This window comes from Triticum urartu, chromosome 4A (genome assembly GCF_056163025.1).
Source record: "Triticum urartu cultivar PI428250 chromosome 4A, HENAU_Tu73, whole genome shotgun sequence".
Classification (NCBI taxonomy): domain Eukaryota; kingdom Viridiplantae; phylum Streptophyta; class Magnoliopsida; order Poales; family Poaceae; genus Triticum; species Triticum urartu.
In genome coordinates this window covers 11,870,452-11,897,251 of record NC_141876.1, presented here as the reverse complement: position 1 = coordinate 11,897,251, position 26,800 = coordinate 11,870,452, and the positions used below count along the sequence as shown (strand labels likewise).

The window sequence follows — 26,800 nt, the reverse complement described above, 5'->3', positions numbered from 1 at the left end:
TTGTTGATGTTCGGAGCTCAATCATTGTGGTGTAAAGCTCCGGGCAAGCGTCGGGGTCTCCAATTAGGTTGTGGAGATCGCCCCGAGCAATTTGACGGGTTCCGGTGACCGCCCCCAAGGGTTGCCAAAGTGTACGGGTTCGGTGACCGCCCCCAAGGGTTGCCATTTGTACGGGTTCGGTGACCGTCCTCAAGGGTCCCTTAGTGGAATCACGGCATCTTGCATTGTGCGAGGGCGTGAGGAGATTACGGTGGCCCTAGTGGCTTCTTGGGGAGCATTGTGCCTCCACACCGCTCCAAACGGAGATTAGCATCCGCAAGGGTGTGAACTTCGGGATACATCGTCGTCTCCGCATGCCTCGGTTATCTCTTACCCAAGCCCGTTACTTATGCACATTACTTTGTGATAGCCATATTGTTCTGTGTCATATATCTTGCTATCTCATAGTTGCTTATTTTGCTTAGCATAAGTTGTTGGTGCACATAGGTGAGCCTAGTTGTTTTAGGTTTTATGCTTGGCAAATTAACCGCTAGGTTTATTCCGCATTTGTTCAAGCCTAAACCGTAATTATTTTAAAGCGCCTATTCACCCCCCCTCCCCCCCTCTAGGCGACATCCACAATCTTTCAGGTATCAACACAGGGCTGCCATTTTTGTGACATTCATTGATAATATGATGGTCCATGCATTCTAGCTCAGTTAATTTTGATGTTTCTTTGGGGTCAGAATCATTTTTCTTTAATAAACTGAAGCCTCTATATGCTTATAATCCATAGTTGTTTAGGTAATCAAACTGAAGACTTCACTTTAATTTGGCCAGAATAAATAGTTGCCTTATGTAATAAAATCTCACTTTTCAAAGTGTCGTATTTGGCTATCCTAACTTAATTGCAATATAAGATACTCCAACCAAGTTATCCATCGATCATGTTACATATATGTAACTACTTGGGTGCACTTTGAATTAGTTTAATTATCTCCCTCATATGCAAGAAGGGCAAGCGGGGACAACAAATACATACTTCCGTCCAATAGTGATTTCTGATGTTTTCTTGAAGAAGAGAAAGCAACACTAATACGTCGAAGTTAAAAGTTAAAAAAACACAAAGCTATGTTTTCCATTGACCGACCAACCTAATTATACATCAACGATTCTCGAACGCTCAAGCAAAGAAATGATATCCAAATTAGCAACCAATCAAACAGTCAAAAAACTAACACACGAGTTTTCTTTTATGTAATTTCAACATAAAGTATCTACATAGCACTGTATCATTTCATCACCGGCACACATGCAGCGGGTGGTCAAATATGGATGCTATGAATTACCGAAGAATTGAAAAGTTGTCATGCAATATCAATATGATTTCCTTTATCTACAATATACCAACTCTTTTCTTTCCAGTCGATAATGCTTTTCTCTATGAAATATTTTAGCATCCATACCAATATGATCTTTTACATATACCATGAAATGAAAATAAGGGTGAAAAAACTCATTATTTTCAAGATTTATATTGTAACTCATTTTTCATCAATTATGTATACTTACTAAACAATATGGTTTAACCCCCTTCTCATATTAATTTGTTGTATGCGGGCATCAGGACTAAACAAAATGGGTTTACCCCTTCTAATATTTCTTGTATGCATGCATCAATACAGAGGATATTTTACCCTCTTCTCATATTTGTCGTATACAGGCATCAAGTTGTGGTGAATTTGGATAACACACTATTAACATATATAATAAGATCCTTAAGGGTGAAAAAAACACCACCAGCTATCTTTCTCGGTGTTGTATATTTGTTTTCCCTCTGAATGTTGTAACATAATGACCAGCCTAAAAGCTCAGTGAAAATATTTTTGCCTGGCTTCTAGCTAAGAAAATATTTTTCAATTGCTATGTCAATGCAAGTTAGTCAACAGCCAGACAAAAAAACTGCAATAGATGGGTATACCTATTGATTTTTTTTCCTACACATAAAAAAATGGCACTTCCAATTTAATACACAAACAATATCTTTGATGTATAGCTGAAGTCTGTATGCTCATAAATTACCAATTCAGTCGTAGGTTCATGCAAACTGTTTGCCCCAAGTATGAACTCTATCATGTTAACTACTGATATGACACTCCCTCGGCTAATGGTGCTAATAATTAAAAGGAAGTTATCATCGTAGCATACCCTTTGTTTTATAGAATGGCATGATGTGAATAAATGAAACTTACTAAAGATGTATCAACGTGTATTTCTCTGTTTAGCAACATTTGCTGTAAATAGTAAATACATTCCATATGGATACATCGTATGGACGGGCGCGGCGTGCCGCCGCGTGAGCTATGCTAGTGTAAACATATCACATGCTTACATACAATTTGTATATTTGGTATGCTCATCTAGATGCCAGGTTTTGTCTGATGTATACAAGAGCTTGGGCTAGATTCTAAAATAAAAGGTTATGTATGGATTAAACATAGTAATCTAGCTTATATAGATTCGAGGAGAGAGACTAGTAGGCTAACCAAGTTCATAGTCGCCTATCCGATTCATTGTCGTCTATCAGCTTGGTTGTTACTTTGATATGTGATGTAGATTTCCTCCTGCAAAATTAAGATTTTATTTTACATGTATATATTAATCTATTCAGAAACTAAGCTCCCTAGATTTGAAGCCCCTTGGTGCGTCAGGTGCTCTGGAGATGCTATGGTGATACTAAACTCGCTAGATTTGAAGCCTCATGTTGCATCATGAGCTTTGGGATGGTATGACCCTGTAAGAGCATTACTAGTAGAACCCTCAAACTCTCAAACCCTCACTAGCGTTTTAAGGGTCCAGAAATGATCTTTTTGTACACTTTTACGGGTTGAAAAACAGGAGCAAAGATTAGAACCCTCAAACCCAACCCTTATAACGGAATATTCCCCATGAACGACGTTGTCGTTGCGCGGGGGAGGTCGACGGGGCGGCCGCCGGCGACGGGGGCGACTAGCAGCGGCGGTCGCGGGCGTGGGCGCGGGAGTTGGGAGGATTTTTCCCTCCCGCGCGAGGATAACCGCCAAATGAGGGTTGGGGTAGATTTTGCTTCCCAACCCTTACTTTTGAGGATTGGGAGAGGGTTTGAGGGTTGGACCTTTAAAAAAATTTAAGGGTTTGAGGGTTAAGGGGTTCTAGTCTACAGGTTTTTTTTCGACGAAAACTGTAAAAAAGCAGTTATTTTTAGGTGTTTGAGGGCTCTACTTGTAATGCTCTAAGGGTTTGTGTCTCTGGGCTTCTCGGGGCTGGTCGTTTTTTCAGTTTTGAGAAGGTAATGCTTGTTTTTCTTTCTTTTTTCCGTGTGTTTCTTTCTTTTCTATGTTTTCACTGGTTTTAATAGTGTTTATTTTGTTTTTTTCTTTTTTGTTTTTCTTCTCTTTTAAAGTTTTCATGTTATCTTTTACAATAACCGCTGGTGATCCATCCCTCAAATGTTATGTACTCCCTCTATAAACTAATATAAGAGCGTTTAGATCATTATTTTAGTATTCTAAATGCTCTTATATCAGTTTACGGAGGGAGTACTATGCTAGAGAGAAACAACATAAAAAAAATGCCACCTAATTAAAAACCAGCGCAATCTAGCCACGCGGGCGAAATATGCTTTTCGTACAGGAATTAGGTAGAAAGATATGTAGACCAAGTCCACGCATTGCTCTGCAACTTTTCTGATACGTTATCCACCATTTTATTTATTCTTTTCCAAGTTCATGTTTAGTCTTCTGACACGCCAACATAAAAATACAATAATTGTCAATATGCGATGACTGTCTATTTTTAAATATTTTTCTTTTTTCATTATTGTCTACTTTGAAGAGGTAAAATGAACTTTACATCGATTTAAATTGTTCAGAGTATATTAAAAAATTATTGTGTAAATTTATATATCTTCGTACCGGACCAGAAGCACACACAATAATTAATGTGTATCTTCATTGTATTTCTGAAATACCCAATTATTAAAATCTGATTGTTGTATTTTGTAAACTATTCAACATATATCAAAATTATTTTGTAATAATATTAAATTACTAAAACGTATCAAAACATGCCAACCATGTTTCTTGTAATGTAAAATCAGATCCAACTTCAAATACACATTGAGAGGGAAAAAAATTGATGTCAACGGTGTTATTTTTGCCTTTCTCTTTCTGTGACATTATTCATGTTGAATTTGTCTATTTTGTTTCTCAATGAGTATTTCGAGTTTAGGTATGAATGTTTCAGACGTCATCGACATATGTCTTGGAAACATTCACATTTTTTTCAAAATAAATTGAATACATTTGAAATTGACTCTTTTTAGACGTGGAATCACATGATGTTATGTTGCCCGGTCTCAGCCCGAGTAACATTGCATTGACCTAGCAGTTACGGCCTTGTCCTCCCTTTTCCATGTTCACCGCCGCTCAAACCTAAGCGGTCGCCTCTTACCTCCTATCCTACCTTCCCTCTCGATGTTGTGAGAGGCTAGTGACTGGGTGAGCCCCAAAATTGGTCGAAGAAGGTGGCAACAAGGAGGTTCACTCCGGAAGCCTTCGACAACGAGACGATATCTATGAGAAACGGCTTCAAGCGAAAGGTACAAGGGCGGCCGCGCCGGCTTCTGTGTCCCAATGAGGCGGTCCTTCGCTCGGGCATGCGGGCACAACGTCGTGGCCTCGCGCCTAGACACAATGCGTGGATCTGTGCTCTCGCTTGTTTTGAATATTTTCATCAAGAATGTTTCATGTTTACAGAACACTACCGATAAGGAGAAAATTCCATGACATCGTAGGTAAACCGCAACCCGCGGAGCTTTGCAGTGCGTTTGTGGAAAAGGAAAAGGCAGTACACCTTCCCGCACGTGCGGCGGCGCATGGAAGCGAATTTACTTAGACTAGCCACAGTGGGAGTAACTTCAGCAGTAATATCGAGTTCAACTCAGCAAATTTGCTTATGTGGCAATGAGTTAATGAGAAGAGAGGTAGTTACAGTAACTTAGCTAGTTACTGTAACATCACATGTCTCAATGCAATATGAGTCTATAACCTAATAAATGAAGCTTTACATGTTACCACACTTATGTTACCACCCACTATGAAAGTAGTAATATAGTCTAAGGATATGTGTATGTTACTCCCTCCATTCCAAAATCTAATGCGCATAGTCTTTAGCTCACATACCAATGAGTGTTCTGGCATTAAATTTTGGACAACAAAGCCCCCACTCCATCTCTCTCAAACCCGGTCCAAGTAGTAGTACTACTGATTAGTACTCAGCCATCATTAGCGTTGCCGATGCTAGTCTCCGGTGCCGCCGTCGTCAGGCGGCTCCTTCTCCGGCGTCGACGTTCGCCAGGCGGTTCCTCCTTTTTGTTGCTCCTCCTCATCTTCTTCCTCCTCTCCCCTCTTCATCCTTCAGCCAGCGTCACCGTCGTCAGCCGTACGCGGCCGCGGCGGCCGCCAAGAGGCCATACACGGATGCGTTGCTCCAGCTGCTGGTGGCGGACTCGCTGATGCCCGCTGCAGTGGACGCAGAGAAGCCCGCCATGGAGAGAGAAGCTAGGTGGGGACGCGGCGACTCCACACTCCAGGCATGGTCATGCCGACGTAGAAGCGGACGCACAGGCCAGGGTCTCCTTCCACCCGCGCACGCTTGCCCGGCGGAGACACCCCACCTCCTCCACAAGCACCACGGCGCCAAGAAGTTCGACTTGATGGCCCCACCAACAGCCAGATCCCGCTACCGGCGTCCACCGCCGCCGACCCCTCTACCGTCTTCTTGACCGAGTCGTCCAGCTTGATTCTTGCCACCGCCGGTCGGTTCACGCTGCAGACGCGGCGCGCAACTGCACGGGTTGAACGGGTTGGTGGCCGCGATCCACACCCGGCAGGTGGTGAATATGCTCTGTGCCGCCGACACTCGCGTGTGCGTGCTCGCGCTGGAGCTCCTGCGGCTAGTGAATCTGCTCTGCGCCGGCGACCTTCATGTGCGTGCACGTGCTGGAGCTCCCCCTCCGTGTTGCGAGGCCATGGACACGGCGACGCGGAGGCGATGCATACGGGAGCAGGAGATATGCGAGGAAGAAGACAAGGGACATTTTCGTCAAGAGCGGGGCAAAGTAGCAAACACGCACTACAATTCGGAATTTCCCCCCAAAAACTATGCGCACTACATTTTGGAACGGAGGGAGTAGTGTATGTTTGCATTGTGGCTAGTCTTATCCCGATCACGTCAATCATACCTGGTGGATGAAAGCTCCGAGGATGGCCGTACATGCACGAGCACGAGCTAGCGACATCGCGTCGGCAAAGCCATAGGAAACGGGCGGACAGGACGGCCGGAAAACGGCGGCCACGGAGCTCGGAGGAGCGTGACGTGGGCGTGGACGGGGACGGGGCGGGTGCACGGATAGAGGCAGCGCGATCCAGGCCAGGGGGCGTGCGCCGGCGCCGGGACCGCCGACCGTGTCACGGCTCGGCATACGCCACTGATGATCGGGGCGCGCGTCGTGTGAACCGTCGGCTTTGGTCTAGGGTGGGCGATCGGGCCTTGCTTGCGGCTCCACGGCTGGCAGAAAATATATGCGTCCGCTCTGATGTGAGTGAGAGATCTGTTTTGAGACTTTGATCTTGATTGATTGAGCCTAACACGCTTTGCCACTCGATGCTAAGACAAGACATGATTCGAGCCCGATATCTTTCTTCTGCCTCTCGACATGTCTACGGCTAGGCTTTGACCTTTCGCAAATCATCAAATGCCAGCCCACATGCACGCATGTTCCACGCACACAACACGCATCTCTCCGTGTTTAATTTAATTAATCCGTCGTCGTACGTAGAGATACGAGAGACGGAGAACCGAATGCGATATCATAATATAATGCCTCTGGCAGAGAAGTGACAATATTAATTTTAGTAGGTGTATATTCTTCACTCGCCAATTCGTCATCTAACTCTTTTGCTTTATGCTGCAAGCGGGGCATGATTTGGTCATTATTTTGCTCCGAGCAAAGCAACTGATTTTTCGAAAGTTCATATTATGATCCCGAGTTCAAATGCACCCTGATAAACAACAAAATAAAAAAAACTGCTTTTTGGAAAACGTTGACAAATGTTTTGTATGCTTGCAAAATTTCATCACGATATGACATTCGTGGAAGTCATTGCAAAAAACACAAAATCAGGACTCCAAAATGCTTTCAAAACTAGCATTTTTGGAACATCGATTTTGTTTTTTCGGCCACGACTTCCACGAATGTCATTTCGTGCTATAATTTTGCAAGCATGCAAAACATTTGTCAAAGTTTTACCAAAAAAATTCTGATTTTTTTTAATTGTTTTTTTACTACTTTATCGATTTTACTGTTCATCAGGGGGCATTTGAGCTCAGGAGCATATATTCCACGTCCCTGATCTTTACATCGCTCAGGGCATGTTCGACGCCGACCCTCAAACCACCCGCAATCGTTTGGATCATACGGTCCGGACGTGTTTTGCCATTCAACACGGTCCTGCATCGGTTCATAGGTCGGTCCGGACGCGGGTGGCAAAGGTAGGTGGTTACAGCATCTACAGACGGAACCCTCATATCCGTCCCAAACATAAGGTGGACTGCCCGAACAGAAAATTGCCATCCAACCGGACCTAGCAAACGCAACCTAAAAAATCTGAGCCGGCCGGCACAACCCATACCCAACCCATGTGCGGGGCGGATATGGGACGCTCGGACGCATCCGTCACGTCGGATCCGGCCCACTATGGCCAACCAACCCCACACATATTCATTCATATCCGCATCACGGACCAAACCCTAGCCACTCCATTTCCCCAAGCTTCTTTCTAGTGATCTCCGGTTTTCTCTTGCATGGCATGCAATGGATATAACTCCGAGATCTTCCAATCCGTCGACTTGAACCTCATCCCATGCGGGGACGAGGAAGATTTGACTGTCTTGAATGGCTCTCCAGCAGTCTTGGGAGGAAATTCTAGCTCCGCAGTCGGAGCCGCTTCCGGCAAATCCATTGTGTCAACGCAAATGACGCTTGTATCCGATGGCGCCAGCGGCTCAAAGCGCGTAACCACTGCAAACACTGGCTGGCGTGCGCCGCAATCCGGCGCAACCCCTACGGTGGCTCCTCATCCCTGCAACGTCGGCCTCCGAGTTTGAGGTCAACGCTGACATGCGTCATGGCCCATCCGTCACGGACAACCGGCGTCCGCCGTGCGAGGGACAAGGCACGGTAAGCCGCAACAACCCTAGAAGTGGAATTGCACGCCGCCTTGGACAATAACGAGGAAGCCGCCCGTGCTTGTATCCTCGAGACGCGGCAAAGGAGGACATCACGCACCCTCGCAAGGGAGCAAAATGGGCGCGGTTCATGCCATGGACGCCCCTCCCCCCTCCTCCGGCAATAAAAAGGAGAGGAGGATTGCGACAGATCATACAAGTCCGGCAGTGAGCAGCTCCATCTCGATCCATATTGCGTCTTCGACCACCGCTTCCGTTACGAAGACGTTAAGGGCAAGTACAGCCGGGATGAACTCGTGTCAATGCCGTATCACCCGAAGTGAGTAGACCATGTCAAGTTTTGGTAGTCCGATGACATATGTGACAGACATGATTGTGAAGATGGACTTTTGAAGAGCGGCTCGTTACCATCCGCGGACGCATCCGGGCACACATGTGGATGGATGTATGGGGGCCCGAATTTGTTGTAGATGATCTCCTTCCCTCCGCACATTCGTTTCAGCGGCGGCTATTTTTGGACAGAGGGTATCCGTTGAATTTTAGACCCGGAGACTTATACATGTGCAGTGCAGGAGCAGGTGCAAAGGGAAGGGAGGAGAGATTCTAGAACATGTCCAGCCAGCAATCACCCGTCAAGTCGTCGTCCAGGTCGTCGCTTCCGCCACCGCCGGTACACACTCTCCTCTGCCGACCTCGGCCTCGCTCCGATCCCCGCAGTGATTTTCCGGGACTAGAGTATTCCTTCCTCCCGCACGAGACACGACTATTCTCCTTCTCCCGGCGACGTCACCGCGGTGACGTCCGGTAAGCCGGTCACCGCCCCCGACGGGCCGTGACCCCATCACACCCTCACCCTCACCCTCACGCGCACCACTCAAGCAAATCCCGCACGTTCCTGTCCCTATTCTAGGTGTGTGTGTGGTATCTCGCGGAAGCAGCCAAGAGAGAGGAGGAGGAAGAGGGGGCTAAAAATAAGCACGGCGCGCCGTGGATAATCCTTTTCCGGGCAGCCAGCCGCGAAATTTCCTTCCCGATAAGAGCAGACGCGGGCGGCGCTTCCGCGTTTGGTTCGCCCCACCCACTTCCTCGCAGATTTCCGCTACCTGCCGCCGGCCGCCGCCTCCCCTTCTCGTCTACCTTCCAAAGTCCGCGTGCGTGTGTGCCGGCCGTTCCGTCCCAGCTTCTTGTGCCTCTTGTGGCAGGAACAAAATCCGCGAGTTTCCTCCTGCTTGCCTGGGGTTCTTGGGAGAGATTCATGCTCCCTTCGTGACATCTTGCCATCTTTTTTTGCTCGATTCGCATGGTTTTCTTGGGTTCTTGCCGGAGGATTTGCCCCTTTTAGAACCGGATTCCTCCGTAAGATCCGGCTCCGCAATCATTTGAGCTCGTGCGGGAGGCTCTGTTTCTGCTCAGTCGTCGGAGCATGGGACAAAAGCTTCCGTCCTTCTGGTGGGTTCCTCCGGGAGCTCGGATTTGACACCACCATGCCAAGCATCATCACCAAGTAGACGCGAGCGAGCTTCTAGAACCTTCTAGTAGTAGTCCCCCCTGCCCACTCGCCCCGTCCACGCGACATACATACATGGAGACGTCGACCGTCACCTACTCCTCCTCGCCGCCCCCTTCCTCCTCGCCGCCGCAGCAGGCCGAGCAGGCCGCCGACCTCGACGCCGTCAGCCTCGGCCGCCTCAGCGCCAACCTCGAGCGCCTGCTCGACCCGGCCTTCCTCAGCTGCGCGGACGCCAACGTCGTCCTAGCGGCCGGGGGAGACGACGCCGCCGCCGTCGTCGGCGTCCACCGCTGCATCCTCGCCGCCAGGAGCAGCTTCTTCCTCGACCACTTCTCCAATAAGCTCGCCGACCCCGCCGCCGCCGGCGAGAAGGAGAAGGAGAAGGAGAGGCCGCGGCTGGAGCTCGCGGACCTGGTCCCGGGCGGGCGCCACATCGGCCGCGACGCCCTCGTCGCCGTTCTCGGGTACCTGTACACGGGCCGCCTGAAGCCGCCGCCGCGGGACTCCGCGGTGTGCGTCGACGAGCGGTGCCCGCACGAGGCCTGCCGCCCGGCGATAGACTTCGTGGTCGAGTCCACCTACGCCGCCTGCGGCTTCCAGATCTCCGAGCTCGTCTCGCTCTTCCAGGTAGGAGTAATAAGCAACAGATACTACCTCTGACAACCTGCACAACACATACATATATACACCTGACGATGCATTTTGTTACAGTGCAAATTGTTCATCATTTCTGGTGAAAGAAAAGAAATTTGTTGATCAGTGAATCACCCAAATGTGAAGAAATTTGATGTTGATTCTGATTTTGCAGCGTCGGCTGTCAGACTTTGTGAACATAGCTCTGGTGGAGGACATAGTGCCCATCGTTCACGTTGCGTCCACCTGCCAGCTCCATGAGCTGCTCAGCCAGTGCATCCAGCGGGTGGCAGGATCCAGCGTCGACAGCCGGTACCTCGAGAAGGAGCTCCCAGACGATGCATTTGCCAAGGTGAAGGAGTTCCGGCGATACTCGCTGCACGACGATTCAGACGAGTTCATTCTGGACCCCGAGCATGCCAAGAAGGTCAGGAACATCCACAAGGCCCTGGACTGCGACGATGTGGACCTAGTTGGCTTGCTACTACAAGAGTCTGCGATCACCTTGGATGATGCATTGGCAATACACTATGCCGCTGCATATTGTGAGCCTAAAGTGTTGGCTTTGCTCTTGAAGCTGGACCCTGCTGGTGACTGTGTTAATGTGAATCTGAAGAATGATAGTGGGTACACACCGCTGCATTTGGCGTGCATGAGGCGAGAGCCGCAGATCCTTCTCTCTCTTATCGAGAAGGGCGCGTCCGTGGTGGAGAGGACGCAGGATGGGCGCGACGCGCTTACCATCTGCAAGAGACTGACAACAGAGAAAGACTGCAACAAGAAGCTGGAGAAATGTAAGGAGAGAAGCAAGGCTTACTTGTGCATTGACATCCTTGAGCAGGAGATCAAGAGGAAATCCTTCATCTTCGAGGAGCTCCTTTCGGCGGAAGTTTCGGTTGCCACACCTTTGCTGGTAGACAATTTCCACATGAGGCTCATAAACTTGGAAAACAGAGGTTTGTACATATTACTTTGGTTCAATATAGTCTGTAGTTGGCCTTCTCAGTAAGACCATAGTGAGGTGCATTTGTGCTGTGGTGTTTTAATATTTGATCTCATGGTAGAGACTAGAGAGAGTTTTGAGAATTCGGTGCTCTTTTCCTTCTCCTGAATTTAGAAGCACAAGTTCCTGACAGGCTTAGTTTTTTGTTGCATTGGGTTCTCAATATGCTCTGTTAGCCCAAACTATGTGTTTTTCTTTTCAAATATCATCTATATCATAGAACATCAAATTATCTCTTTCTTAGTACTCCCCCTCTAAACTAATATAAGAGCGTTTAGATTAGTATTTTAGTGATCTAAACACTCTTATATTAGTTTACGGAGGGAGTATTTGCTATTTGTGATAGCGATATGCTCCAGTTACTTGCTATGTTGTGTAGCACAAAAGGAGGAAATCTAATACTGAAAACAGTAACAGCAGAGTTATACTGCTGCTTCCTTTTCTTTTCCCAGCTAGAAAGAAGCATACAATTCTTAAAATCATTGCTGAAATATATTTTTGTGTGTCTATGCAGTTGCCTTTGCAAGAATATTCTTCCCTTCCGAAGCCAAGCTTGTGATGCGCATTGCACAAGCCGACTCAACCGAAGAGTTTGCCGGTCTCACGTCAGCTAATTTCAGTAAACTGAAGGAGGTTGACCTAAATGAGACCCCTACAATGCAGAACAAGAGACTGCGTGAACGCCTTGATGCATTGACAAAGACAGGTGATTTTAACATAATCATGCATCTGTTACGAAATGGGAATTGCTTCAGTGTTTCTCTGTGCTAATAGATCTGTGGTCTTCGAGCAAACAATGGCTAGAATTATGGACAACGCATTAACAGACCAAAGTATGATACACAGAGAAATGGTTTCGCTTTATGCAAAAGATTCGATGCACACATCTTGCTTATGCCATTAGCTGTATGCATCGTCTGATGCAGAGGCCGCGGGTAAACCCTCTTTTTAGGAAAAAAAATAAACATCTTGCTTATGCCAAGATATCGTCATGTACAACTTATGAGATAGTTCAATCTAGTAGGATAGGAACTAATTAAAGGGCAGATTATATTGTTGTCCTGGTATGCGATGATGGTTTTCGAGACCTAGCATACAATTTTTTATTTGGCTTACGTTCTGTTCAACAAAAACGTGCTTGCTTGAGCTAACAGATATTTCTTTGGTCTTCAGCCTTGCTTTTAGTATTATGTTTTCTTGACCACATGTCCCCTCAACTTACACTGCCTGTTTTGCTTTAATATGCACAAACTATTTGCAAATAGGAGTCTTATGCAAACGAACAACTTCTAAACTCTTCCAGTACTCTTCTTTATGGATAATTATGTCACTGGTCTTCTTTAGCTGATTAAGCTCACAGAGTATTAAACAAACTTGTGTTTCTGTTTCAGTTGAGCTAGGGCGAAAGTACTTCCCGCATTGTTCGGATGTTCTCGACAAGTTCCTCATGGAAGAATCCACAGATCTGCACTTCCTGGAAAGCGGCAGTGCCGAGGACCAGTACACCAGGAGGACGCGCTTCTCTGAGCTCAAAGAGGATGTGAGGAAGGCCTTCAGCAAAGACAAGGCTGTTGCAGCCATAGCCTCATCGACGTCCTCGTCTTCACCGAGAGGTGATGGAAAGGTTAGTAGACATGGTCACAAGAAGGCGAGGCTGTCGCGGTGATACATGTGCTCGGTGTCGCCATGTCGGTAGGTTAACGCCGGATCCGTCACGCGCGATGGTTTGAGAGAGGTGGGGTGGGGGGAAGCTAGCAAGGTTTTGTTGACAGTTTGTAGTGCAGGGAAACCATGTATGTAGATGTAACCAAGCAAGCATATCGGTTCTAGCTTGATTGTTGCTTGGTGCATTTCTTGTAGTTTACTGTGGTTTGACATGTGACAGGCTTCAGTAGATGATTTTCGATCGCCGGTGGGCTCTCTTCACAGTGATTATATCCATCTTGCATGCTCAGGCCTCTTGGTGGTATCAACTGATTCTGAAGGTTGAGCCATGATAAATATGCACGGGCTGTTAATCCTGTAGAGACCTCCAGGGATTAGTGCACAAACATGAAACATCAATAGTAGTGTTGGAGGTAAAAAATTCCACACGGACAGTGAATTCGATCAAAGAAAAAATAGGGGAAAAAAATGACATGAAACCTCGTCGACCATTCTACTCATGAACGGAGTTCCGTGAGGGATGACACCCTAGTGAAGAAAATACAACCGACCATCCTATTGCTTGAAACAATATTTTCGAATATAGCTTTGATTTCGTCATTCCTTTTGCTAGAATATCAAGGGTGTCATTTTCTCGTGAAACTTTATTACTCCCTCCGTCTCATAAGGCAAGACTTATGGGACGGAGGGAGTATATGCTAGTATACCAGTTGGCCATGTATATGCTAGTATATGCTAGTATACCAGTCTCTAAAAGCAGAGAGCAAAAGGAAAAGAAGAAGAAGAAAAGTGAGCCCTTTGCCTTCCCTAGATTTTCTGTGTAGGTGTCCCCTGGCATGTTGGCTCGGTGGGCAGCACGAAAGGAAGGCAGACGGATAGCTAGATAGATTGATAATTGTTGCTGTTGGTGTCTGGAGCTGCTGCAGCCAAGTGCTACCGGGCATCCGTTCCCTTCCAGCGGTTGGCTGGTGCTGCAGCGGAAGAGAAAGAAAAGGGATAACGCCCGTGTGGTCGGGCGTCCGTTTCGTTCGCACGGGACGATCGAGAGCACCTGGCGCCCACTAACCGAACCAGACTCCATCGTGGCCTCTTGTCTCGCTGGAGCCGTCGGGTAGGTTGGGTTGGGGGTCACATGCGAGTTCGCGGCTGCCCGTGTAACGCTGTCCCCGGCCGGAGGGACGGTGGGTACAGCCGGTGCCGTGTTCGTCGAAATGAGAGGCCCAGGCCAACCATATCCTATTACTAGTTTCTAAAAAATGTTTCAAAAACTGTTGTATTTCCGTTCATTTACAACGGAAGGGAGTTCAAACAGGTTCAAAAAAAAAGTTATTCCCTTCGTCTTAAAATAAATGTCTCAAGTTTAGTATTCTCTTCGTCTCATAATATACGAGTGTTTTTGACACTACACTAATGTAAAAAACGCCCTTACATTATGGGGTGTCCTCCCGAGAGCGGCGAAGTGCAATGCAGCGGATCAGACTCTGACCAGTCCGGATTCGTCGATTGGGGTGTCATCTAGTGTGGGTTCGAGGAGGCATTGGCAGTCTGCATTGCACTTCGCCGCTCCCGGGAGGACAACACCCAGTCGACGGAACACCTCTGCATTGCACTTCGCCACTCCGCGGCGACGCCATAGCGTCGGCTCATCGGGCGCTCGGATCCTCTGGTGTTGGATCCTCACGGTCCCGGCGTCCGGAACACCTCTCCTTCCCCATCACCGGTCGAGCAGAGTATGAGTCCCACCAGAAAACAGGCGGCTCGCCATGGGAAGGAGATGATAAGGGCCGCCGAGGCCCGTATCGAGGCGGAAATGGTGGCGACGGGGCGGCTGATGCGGCGGCGCGGGCGGCGGCAGAGGAGGAAGCCATCCGCGCCTGCATTGTGAAGAAACGGCAGCGGAGAAACACGTGCGCCCTCGCCCGAGAGCAGAATCGGGCGGTCTGTGCCATGGCTGGACTGCCACCGAAGGAGGAGCAGGAGGACAGCTCCGGCGATGAGCAAATCCGGCTCGATCCGTACTACGTCTTCGACCGGTATTTCCGCGAGAAAGACGACAAGGGCACAGGGAAGGGCAGCGGCAGCCGTGGATGAACTCCACCATAGCCAAACATGTCAAATTTTGATAGTCCGATTACATGTTTAGTTAGTAGTGATGAAGTAGCCGGACGATGTGTGTGCATCGACGTAGTTGCATAAGTTTGTATGAATTTGAGATATGATAATTGAGGTGTCCGGATGTGGATTGCATTATTTGAGGGGTGCCTGATCAGTGCCCGCAGACGCGCCCGGACGGATACGCGGGCGTTAGAGGGGCCGGATTTGCCCGGTCCGGGCGTAGATGCTCTAAATTAATTCACATAATCTGCTCATCATTTATCTAGTAAAATCAGTTCACGTGGCGATTGAAAGCGCATGGCCAGTAACCAGTCGTCCATCCATGGCCAACGATCGATAGATCGATCAAATCTATCAACGTCGCCCGCTTGCCAAATCCTACTCCGTTCCCGACAGTGACGCCACAACACTTGGCGAGTGTACCGGCTGGATGGACGCCACTTCCGCCGCTACCCGGCTGCCAATCATGTTTGGCTCAGGGTTTTCGGGTAAACTTTCACGTCCTACTTACGATAAATTGTTGAACATTTTGGTTCAAAAGACCATGTAGCAGCGGAGTCAGCAGTGCATTTATCATCCAGCAGTTGATGCCTGAAAATATCTTCTGTGAGATGCATTGGCGGGGTTTCATGAATTGCCACCAAGTCGTTGTCTCCCTAATCATGTCCACTTGTCCAGTGGTGAAGCTCCCTCGAATTTATTTATTTTGTCCATATATATGAAACGTGTGACTTTTCACAACAGGGGTATATTTGAATTTATTGTTTGAAACTTAGTTTCTTTCTGCGTAGTGACTAGTTAAAAACGTATCTCAAGCTTTAGAATTTTTAAAGATTAGAGAATATGTAGCAACTACCATTATAAATTTCCATAAATGTTACTAGGATCATTTCTGCGCACTGTTCACCCATCACAATTTGAGTTACGCGCCAGCGTCGCTGCAGTACAGGGCTACAGGCTAATGTTGCGATTCATCTTGTGGTTGTTTCTATAGAATGAATGTTTTTGTTTTTTCCAAAAATTGTGGGTGCAAGGCCTCTTTTTCGTCCTCACTTTTTGTGGGTGCGGGGGAAGAATTACCCATTCTCAGTGTCAATGATGTCCGCTCTGCGCCAGTGAATGCTTATACTCGGGGTGAAGTGTGGTTACGAATCCTCGGGGCGGCGGTGATCAATACCTTCCATCTAGCTCACGATGTAGTCCACTCTCACTGCGTGTTTGGTTCAGGACATGTGGAGTTAACCGCCACTAGTGCCTTTTTTGGCCTGTATAGAGCCATGATAGATACAAGCTCTGCAAATGAATGACCTACAGGTGTGTAAGCCGAGCCCAACGTCACCATCTTTGAAGAAGAGCAAATAAGCACAATGTTCGGTGCTCCCGGAGTTTTCCCTGTACGATTGCGGCAGTCGGGGAGCACGGTGAAGCGATCTGGGCGTAGGCTCGGCCCCTTGATGCCCTACGGCTTCGCCGGCGATGCCGCCGCTGTGATGCAGACCCGGTTGCGTGTGACTTCTCGTCCGCGTGTGGACTCGGTCACCCATTACCCTTGGGCCGCATCAACGGATGGTTTTGGTTGATTTGGAGCTCTTCGTCTGCGGTGGTGGTGTTGCCGTGGATCCTCCCGTTCGTGAGGACGATGAAAAATGATGGCATTTCGGTCTTTTTCTTTTCTTTTCTTTCCTTTTTCTCTTCTGTTGGGTCTGGTGCGATCTACTCCTTAATGAATAATGGAAATGTTAACGCCCACATGTGTGCCATGGCGTCAACTCGACCACACGCGCTTATCGCCGTCCACTGCATTTCGCACGAATCTTGACACGATGCTGGGATTCCGGACTGCCACGTGGGACTAGCGAAGTGTGTGGCGTGTATGCCACTTCGCCCGCACGCCGTTTTGCCCCGACGACGACAGTTTTCATAGTCAGCGCGTGCGGTGGAACTGCCATCTCGCCCGCACACGATCTCGAACGCGTGGTTGCCATATTGCACGACTCGCCACTCACCCCTCCCACACTGGTGATCTCTCGCTCCCTCCCCATTTACTCCCCAACCCACCCATTCTGCAGCGGTTCCAATCGATTCAGGAGGAGTCGAGAGGAGAAGGCGGCGGCGGTGGCGGAATAGTCGACGGCATTCGCGGCGGTTGTTGGGATTCGCCGGCCGAGGACGTCGTCGCCGGAGCAGCTGCAGGCCGAAGGTAAGCCTTCCGCCGTGGTCACACCCATTCCCCCGCGATTCATATCCCCTTTTTGTGCTTGCTCGATTTCCCATCGGGATTTCTCGAGATCCCGGCGTTTTTCGCGGTGCGCGTGTGTTGCCGCCGGCGAGGAGTCGGTTGTTTTGCTCACCCCTCCCTGCACGGTAGCTTGTTATGGTCTCGTCGCCGTCTCTCTCGCCGTCAAGCCGGCGAGACTCGCTGAATCCCCAACCGCATGTGCTCTCGCAACTGCTTTTTGGGATGGCGATGTTTTTGCTGTTTAGTTCATTATGTTGCTCCTGAAATGCTATTGCCGTCAGTGTCGAGGCGTTTGTGTTGATGAAATTGATGTTATGCTAGTTGTGGACGAACCCTAGATCTATTTCAGGCGCATTTCAGAGTTTTGAGAATGATTGTCATGACAATTTGAAACAACTACCACCACTGATGGCAACTGATTTCTGAAATTACTGTGTCAGTTGCCTTGTCAGTGGTGCATTTTAGGCGCATGTCAGATTGTATGAGAATGAAAGTCAAGTCAATTTCAATATCTACCACCTCTGATGGCAACTAATTTTTGAAACAACTGTTTCAGTTGCCATGTAATTGGTACGACAATGCTACTGTTTGGTTTTGTTTGAATCTACTTTTTAGGTGCATTTCAAATTGTTTGAGAATGATTGTCATGGCAATTTCAACAACTACCACCACTGATGGCAACTGATTTTTGAATCAACTGAGTCAGTTGCCATGTAGTGGTGCATCTTAGGCACATTTTCAGAGTGTTTGAGAATGAAAGTCATGCGAATTTCATCAACTACCACATCTGATGGCAATTAATTTCTGAAACAAATGTGTCAGTTGCCATGTCAGTGGTACAGTAATGTTACTGTTTGGTTTTTGTTGGATACCGTTTTATGTGCATTTCAAATTGTTTGAGAATGATTGTCATGGCAATTTCAACAACTGCCACCACTCATGGCAACTGATTTTTGAATCAACTGAGTCAGTTGCCATGTCAGTGGTGCATCTTAGGCACATTTTCAGAGTGTTTGAGAATGAAAGTCATGTGAATTTCATGGCAATTTTAACAACTGCCACCACTGATGGCAACTGATTTCTGAAACAACGGTGTCAGTTGCCATGTCAGATGGAGTGCCTTTTATCTGCCACAACTAGGTGTTTTGTTAACATGGCAACATGAATCTAGCATATGTCTGCCCCTATTTTTGAAGTACCCTTTAGTTAACTGCCACCACTGATGGCAACATGAATCTAGCTGCATTGCAGTTTGACACTTGCAGACGACAACTGAATCATTTAAGAAGCAGAGACATGTGTTGTTGCCATGTCTGTCTTTTTAATACGTGTTGCTCCATTTGATGCGTGTTTTTTGTTGCTACTGTAGCACAATGGCTCGCGGCGACCATTAGGACGATGACGATGACTTCATGAAGGTACCGCCACAGAATCGTGCGACCGGTCGGTCAAAAGCTGGTGATGAGGTCACCCCCCACACACCTATGTTTTAATTTGCTTTGAGTATTCAATTTTCTGTTTTAGACCTGAATTCTCACTAAACTGATTACGGCAACAACATATCCTCGCTGTTTTTTTTGCAGAAGAAGAAACGTGACAGTACATGGCAACCATAGTTGATTGTCCATGGCAAATGCAGTTGATAATACATGGCAATTGCAATTGATTATCCATGGCTATTGTAGTTCATCAGAGATGGCAACCACAGTACATCAGACATGGCAACCACAGTTGATCACACATGGCAACCACAGTTGATCACACATGGCAAATGCATTTCACTACACATGGCAACTGCATTCATATCATACACGACAAACTACACTTTTTGCGAATACAACACACAAGCAGCAATGTCACATATAATTCCTCTGATGTTGCATTGTCAACAGAATCACTTCATACTACTCACCTGTGTTTGACGTCGTTGGCAGGTACCCGATTGCTGACGGTTGCCACGTGCTACATGACGGTCCTGCGTTTCCACCATAAAACTTGTAAGTATTTTCCATCTCTTCAAGTCTTTTTTTTCATCTTTTCGGCAAAAGTTGAATGGTTTTATTGATACGTGTTACCTTGATTTGCCACATTGGCTACTTGAAATTGGTCGAACGTACATCCATCAGCGTTAGCGTCCCGTGTTTGAACTTGCCAAGTCACCCCTGAGTTTGACCCTATGAAAAAGTAACATGGTAGGACATAAGTACAATACCATTCCCCCACGCCCCCCCCCCCAATAACATGGCAATTGTCCCTTTTTTTGATCATTTACCGTACCCATGCTCACATACTGCTCTAAAAGTGGCAGCAACGGTCCCGCGGAAATGAGTTGATTGTACTCTGATGCATCCCAAGGTTGCATTGCCGGGTTTTGAGAAAACCAATGATCTGCGCCATCTTTCTGATTCATTCTTCCGCCTCTTTTCCCATTGTGTTTTTCAGTCACTGCACAAACAAGAGACACATGAAACTGCATTTTCTGCTGATCTTTTTGTACATACAATAAAGACACGGCAATCACATCACAATTATTGCGTAGACAACCAATTACATGATGGCAAATATGATATGCACGTTTGTTATCCCATTTTCTAAAATCTGGATGCCAAGTGTCGTTTTTGAACTGATGGCGATGAGCAACACAGTAAGATGGCAACTGACTGAACACCATGGTGGCCACTAACTGCAAAGACAGGCGGCAACCAACGTAAAAATTGAACGGCAACTAGTTCTCTCTATTCCGATTGCCACTCAAATCCACCCCATCCATTCCTTCCATGCTTCTAGCGAACACTAGATCCGTGTGGCAATTGCCACGTAGTCGTGGATGTAGTTGCCCGCTTCGTGGGCAATCAGAAAGTTCAACTAGTAGGGGTGGAAATAGGACCAGAAAGACGATGAGATTGGAGATCGACCTGCTCCTCTTTTGTCTGTCGCCGCGGGCTTGTCGATCGGGGGTGGGGGTGGGGGGCGGGGTGTATGAGTCGTGGTGTCAAGGGGATGGGGTAGGATGGAGGGGGGTGGGTGCCGCTACATATCTAGTCTGGTTGCCATGGCAACTAGAGAAGGCACGCAATGGGATCGGGAGGTAGGAGACGATGTAGATCTGATGCGATAGGGTTCGTCGGTAGGTCGAGGCGTTGAGCGCGCGTTCAACTTGTGCGGGCAGCGGGATGTGCCGCCCGGACGTGTGGGCGTTCGCGCCACACACCGAACGTGCGGGTCGTGGCTCGTGCGCCCGGACGCTGTCGTGCGGGCGGATTAGTCCCCGCACCGAACAGGACGTGCGGGCCGACTCACCTAACTGCCACACGTGTGGCAGTTAGCGTGACCCATGAATAAACAGTAGTGCTGCTACATTTAGCAAGAAAAGAAAAAAAAACACCAGTACTACTACCTAGTAGCTCGGATGTTGGGACCGTTCCCAGCAAGGAGGAACTGTTTGTTGGGTGGGCAGCATCCCCGTGGAGGTGAACGGGTTGCTTCTGACGATTGGAACGTTTCCCGCGACAACTGTGAGACCAGAGGGAATATAGACATAAAAAAAATGAGCACGACGGAGAACAAGAGGGCCGGGGGCACCGACGTTTACGCGGACACGACGAGTAGTAGGTGCGCGGGCACGCGCGAGCCACACCATTTATATTTATTTATTTATTCACTTCCCAGGCGAGTTGAGCCGCGCACGTCTCGGCACCGGTCGCGCCGTGGACCCCGCAGTGGCGGTGGCGGTGCCCTTTTCTTTCCAGCCAACAGTGGATGCGGGTCTAGAGTCGGACCTAGGATGCAGCATCGACCGCGACTGTGCGCCGCACCTACTCCTACCGTCCTACGCTACGCCATCATGGCGAACGGTTGGACGCGAGCGTGCGAGTCCGGCGAGGCGGGCGAGCCGAGTCTCCTGACCTAGGTTTGCGCGCCGTGCTCGCCCGCCGGCGGCTCTCAATGGACTCTTCTCCGCCCATGCGCCACCACGGACGGCAGCAGCTGACGAAGCAACCGATAACCGAGACTGCGTTGCACGCCACGGCACGCACGGGCACGTCGTACGGCCCGCGCAACACGACCTATAGCTAGCTACCCACGAGTGGTACACTACCGGTAATCACGTAGCGGGCACGCAAGTTTGATCCGTCCATCTCATTTCGGGTGCTGCAATGAGTTTATTCATTAAGTGGCATGCACTCTCTGTTCCCTTGAAGCGCGGTGCACCAGAGGAGATGGCCCTGCACGGCTTCTCCGGTCTCCATCGCCCTCCTTTTTTTCTTTTTGAAATAGTCTCCATCGCCCTCCTAATGATGATACAGTAACAAGGCCATATATGGATGGCAAAATCAAACATGACCAACAAGTTAGTTAGTACACAAAACCATCATAGCCCAGGCAAGTTTTTTTCTTAAAAACTATAGACTTTTTCTCCCCCACCCCAAGGAACTAGGGCGGCGATCTACCTCCTTCTCTCAGAGATCACCTGTTCCCTCTCCCTCCATTGACGACGGGGACCCTGCTGTTTTCGGACAGCTATAGGTAGGGTGAGGTTTTTAGTTTAGGTTTCGATCCCGGTCGTCGACGGCGTCACCGACGTAGAACGAGCCCTCCCACCCTCATCCTCGATCCAATGGTGCTTCACGGCATTTGGCCTTTCCGCAAGAAATAAAAGTTTCCTAAAAACCGTTGGTTCGACCATTTCCCCCCAAAAGAATTTTATATATATATATATATATATGTATTCTTAAGCAATGCTTCATGGATGATAGCCCAACAAACATGAGTTTCTCGAGGAAAAGTTAGTTCACACCCGGTCGGCCTACAACGTAAGTGCCAACCTGACATTAAATTCCAACGCCATTTGACTAAACCATGAAGGTCGTTATAAGGCCCACATGTTAGCAATCTTCACTCATCTCTCTCCGACGTGCTCGGTGACATAGATTGCCGGTTAATGACAGAACAAGAGTGTGTGAGAGAGCGGAGCGAGGATCGGTGAGGGTGGACCCTAAACCCACCTTAACGGTCCAGCCAAACGACACCGACAACTGATTCGCGCCGATCAGATCAGCACGGGCCGCCTCAACTTATATTTACCAGACAATCAATCAGTGGCTTGTGTGATGCCCTCGATGTGAACATGGGAAAAACCCTGGTGGATTTACGAAAATTTAGCTCGAAATGCGGGGATTATGTGTTATGCGAACATGTAAATTTTTTATGGAAAAATATGGACGGCGGTCTCACGAAAACCTAGCTCCAAATGCGGTGGTTCCACGGTATGTGAAAATGACCCTTTAGCCCCTCCCACCGCCGAGCTTTGCGGCGTGCCACACACACAATGATTAGCGGGAACCCTCGGCAATCAGTCAGCTTTCCCCCCTCTCCTGCCCCGCACGATCACGAAGCCAGCTCGATCTCACTTGCTAAACTACTGGTCGACACGACACGACGGTTTATCGCACCAAATCAGTATTCAATGCGGTGGTTACAAATGAGGCAAAAAGGGGCGGATGGATGGGTGGATGGTGGCACCGAGCTTTTCCTTCTTCAAGCAACATAGGAGTAGTCTTCGCTCGCCAGCCAGCCGCTCTGCTCCTCCTCTCCCCCACCAGCTCTCGTGCTCGCCGCCAGCCCCGGACAGCGCCGCCCCAGCTCACCGGGAGGACAGCAAGCAATGGAGCGGAGCCTCCCCCCCGTCCCCGTCCCCGCGGCGCGCGTGTAGTAGGGCTCCCTCCCTCCCTCCCTCCCCCCGCGCGGCTCCTCCCCAGCAAGAGGTGCGGATCGTTTCTTGGCTCCTGTCCTGGCCCTTTCTTGGTCTGTTGACCGCCTCCTCTCGCCCGGATCTCGCGCTTCCGCGGCTCCTCCTGCGGTTTGGATTTGGCTGGCTTCCTCCGCCTGCTGCTGCTGCTGCTGCTGCTTTCGGCGGTGGGGTTTCTTGCTCTTGCTCTTGTTCTTGGGGGCAGGGTCTCCTCGGTGGAGCTTCTGTTTGCTTTCCCCCCCTTTGATTGATGGTGCGGTGTGCGTTCTTTTGGCCGTTTGGTAGCGTGCGGCTGCATTATCTCCGCGCGTGGTGCTCCCGCGAATGGAGATCCGCCCGCGCTGCCGATTTATTCCGGCAAGCACCGAGCTTGCCAATGCGCTCGCTCACAGAGTCGCAGCCACGGAGGCCGTGAGCCATGCTTCGATCACCGTCGATTTGCCAGGAGCGCGTCTGATCGGATTGGGGCCTCCGCCTTCTCGACCGGGCCACAGGGGAGACGCCAATGGGGATGGATAGCTTCGCGCGATGATCATCATAGCAGGCCGTGTACTAGTACTAGCAGCAGCGCGTGTTGGAGGCAGCGCGTGGCGAGATCCGCTCGTGGTGTTCCGTGGGATGTTGTTCTCTGAATGAACGAATGAATGCAGGTTCATCTTCTCAGCGTGTGTTCTGTGACGACGCAGGCGTTTTGATCCGCGAGGATGGCGATGGCGGCCTACAGCAACCAAGCGCAGGCGATGATGAGGGACTACCTGCTCGCCGACCCGCTCGTCCCCTACACCTCCGTGCTCATCGGCGTTTTCCTCTGCAAGATGGTACTAATTTCATCCATCCTTGTGGTTTCCAAGTTAGAGCTGATGATGATTGTAACCATGAGAACATCGTTTATACTCAAGAGCTTTGTTTACACCAGCCCCAAGGAATAACACTGGAGCGTCCAGTACTTATGTATGGCAGGCTAGTTACCACAAATAGGACTAGATAGATACTGGTCTGTTATAACAGAACTAATGGTCTTAACTGTGCACACAAAAATTAATTCTTAGTAAGTACTTCCTTTTTACAGAGGTCCAGTTAATGTGCTGTTGAACATAGTACTAATTTTCCCCTTCGCTACACATATTCTTGATGTTATTGCAATCTTAACTTTGTGTTTTAATAAGTTTACGAAAGTTTAAACACCATTAAATCCAGAAAATATCTGTCAAGTTGAATCAACTTCTGTTCCTTTTGTTCATTAAGGACATAGAACAAGAAAAAACTTGGGATTGTGAGTTGTGACTCAACCTTCAACCATATTTTTCCATCTTCGTTAATCTCAGAACTTTTAAATGTGGCACGATTTACTTTACATCAGTATCTACTGGCTGCTGTCTATATCAATTTACACTAGCGTCAACCACTTTTGACTTCACAAACCAGTTCTCAATCATTCATGAGCATATTTCTAGTTTCTTCCTGTGATAAAAGGCTATGTTTTATCCTGTAGGCTTATGACCTCACACGGATATTGAGCTCATTCTACTTCAAGGGCTATTCTTCTTTGACAAAAATACAGCGTGTTGAATGGAACAACAGGTCAGTCTTACAGCTAGCTAGTACATATATGTTGCTCCAGTCATGATATTTTCTTTTCACAGATTTCATAGCGGCAAACTGACAACCAATTATACCTGTTTCAGGGGTATGTCCAGTGCACATGCGATCTTTATCGCAGCAGTATCAGTATATCTTGTTGCATCTACAGATCTTTTCTCTGATCGCCTTAATGGGCCTATTACATTCCGCAGTTCGATCATCTCCACCTCTGCATTAGGGGTACTGGCTAACCCTCTTAACATGTATTATGATTGGTCACTAAAGTTTATACTTTTCAAGCTGGACTTTTGTTTCATTGCTCAGTTCACATGTGTGTCCTGGTTGTGTGCTTTACAGGTTTCTGTGGGTTACTTCATCACTGATCTTGCAATGATCTTCTGGTTGTTTCCTTCCCTTGGTGGAATGGAATATGTAGGTGACCAAATCTTACATATATGCAATTCGTTAGTGAACTAGATTTAACTTCAATCTGATTATACTTGAAATAAGTCCATGCTATAATTTGGCAACGATTCGGTTCAAAATATTATTATTTGTCAACGGTCTAGATATTTGCTAACTTGTTTGTGACAAGCAACTGCTTATGGTTGTGTGTTTCCGTTTCAGGTACTCCATCATACTCTTTCTCTGGTTGCAATAGCCTACACAATGTTGTCAGGGGAGGGGCAGTTTTACACATACATGATTCTTATTTCAGAAACAACCACCCCTGAAATCAACATGAGATGGTAAACAAGTGAATGAATTTCAACTTTTCTCTGAAATAATTTCTCATGTAGTGTTGATTGAAATGCATTGTTCTTTGTTTTAAGGTTCCTTGACACCGCTGGATTGAAGAAGTCGAGCGCCTACTTGATTAATGGTATTTTGATATTTGTTGTATGGCTGGTGAGTATTTCTTTGAACTGTCTTGAATGTTCTGTAAACAAAGAAAAATCATGAAATTCAGTAAACCAGTATAATAAAGGGATCAGATCAGTAGAAATTGAAGAACTGCTTTACATTCATAATTTGTGAGTAACCTCATGCAGTCATATAGTTGCATTGACAAAGTAACTTCACTGCTTGGTTGTTATACTAGTAGGGTTCTTGCACTAGTATTTGGTGGTGCGATCTTTTCTTTTTATCATAGCATTGGTCTACTTCTTTCAGGTGGCAAGGATATTTTTGTTCCTGTATGTATTTTACCACATCTATTTGCACTACAGCCAGGTACTAGAGATCTTCATTGAAATGCGCTAATTCAGTTTTCCTTAGTACACAACATCCATATGCCATCTGACACAATTTTACCTGCTTTTCATTTGATTTCACAACAGATAATGAAGATGCACGCATTTGGTTATTACCTGACACTGACCGTGCCGTCGGTGCTCTTTGTCATGAACGCAATGTGGTTTACGAAGATTTTGAAAGGGGTAATGAAAACACTGTCGAAATGGTCGTAATCGGAGTAGGCTTTGCGGACCAGAAGTGCAACATAACTGGGTGTTCCTGCCATGCTGCACTGCGTGTGACTTGAATATGTAAAGTTACGAATATATGAATTAGGCTTTGCAGACCGGAAGTACAACGCCAACTTGGTTGGTGTTCCTGCAGTGCTGCTTGAGACCTTGATGTGCAAAGTTATGAACATATCGGCGTAACTAGGGAAAGTGAATATGTAAAATACTAGCAAACAAGTTAGATTAGGCTAAATCGCGCTATTTTCCATGAGCTGGGATTTCCTGGCCAGTTTGGCACTGTACTGAAGTTCCTATTCCAATCCTGCAATCTGTGTATACCAGGCCAGGAGATAATTCCATTGCATCTCTTATTCATACTAAATTTGATAATCTAATTTGAGATATTATATATAAGCTGTTGTTATTCCTGGGATGTGTAAAAATGGGTAGATTTGTGTCCATGGTTGTTGCATTCCCCTGCACATTACCTGTTTCCTGGTCAAATTTTGCTATATTCGCTCTTTGCTGCAAAATTTGGTTGAAATTTTCTGCAAACCATCTCCAAACTGAC

General features: G+C 47.7%; 2 protein-coding genes across 5 annotated transcripts; both read left to right on the top strand.

Moving 5' to 3' along the window:
- Window positions 1-8,960: 8,960 nt before the first annotated feature.
- Window positions 8,961-13,349, top strand: LOC125550254 (BTB/POZ domain and ankyrin repeat-containing protein NPR3). The gene is made up of 4 exons (XM_048713211.2): window positions 8,961-10,405; window positions 10,587-11,367; window positions 11,929-12,120; window positions 12,806-13,349. The coding sequence occupies exons 1-4, from the start codon at window positions 9,851-9,853 to the stop codon at window positions 13,078-13,080; spliced, it is 1,803 nt and encodes a 600-aa protein (XP_048569168.1). The 5' UTR covers window positions 8,961-9,850; the 3' UTR covers window positions 13,081-13,349.
- Window positions 13,350-22,930: 9,581 nt separating this feature from the next.
- Window positions 22,931-26,611, top strand: LOC125550252 (uncharacterized). 4 transcript variants are annotated; one of them, XM_048713209.2, is made up of 9 exons: window positions 22,931-23,145; window positions 23,869-24,000; window positions 24,675-24,763; window positions 24,868-25,003; window positions 25,121-25,195; window positions 25,391-25,512; window positions 25,597-25,672; window positions 25,937-25,996; window positions 26,104-26,611. In XM_048713209.2, exons 2-9 carry the CDS (start codon window positions 23,887-23,889, stop codon window positions 26,230-26,232), a joined length of 801 nt encoding a protein of 266 aa, XP_048569166.1. In that variant the 5' UTR covers window positions 22,931-23,145; window positions 23,869-23,886; the 3' UTR covers window positions 26,233-26,611. The 4 variants fall into 4 exon arrangements, with proteins under 4 accessions (XP_048569166.1, XP_048569165.1, XP_087373597.1 ...); XM_048713208.2 differs by having other exon boundaries at window positions 22,931-23,198; XM_087517471.1 differs by having other exon boundaries at window positions 22,931-23,198; window positions 23,833-24,000.
- The last annotated feature ends 189 nt before the right edge of the window (window positions 26,612-26,800 follow it).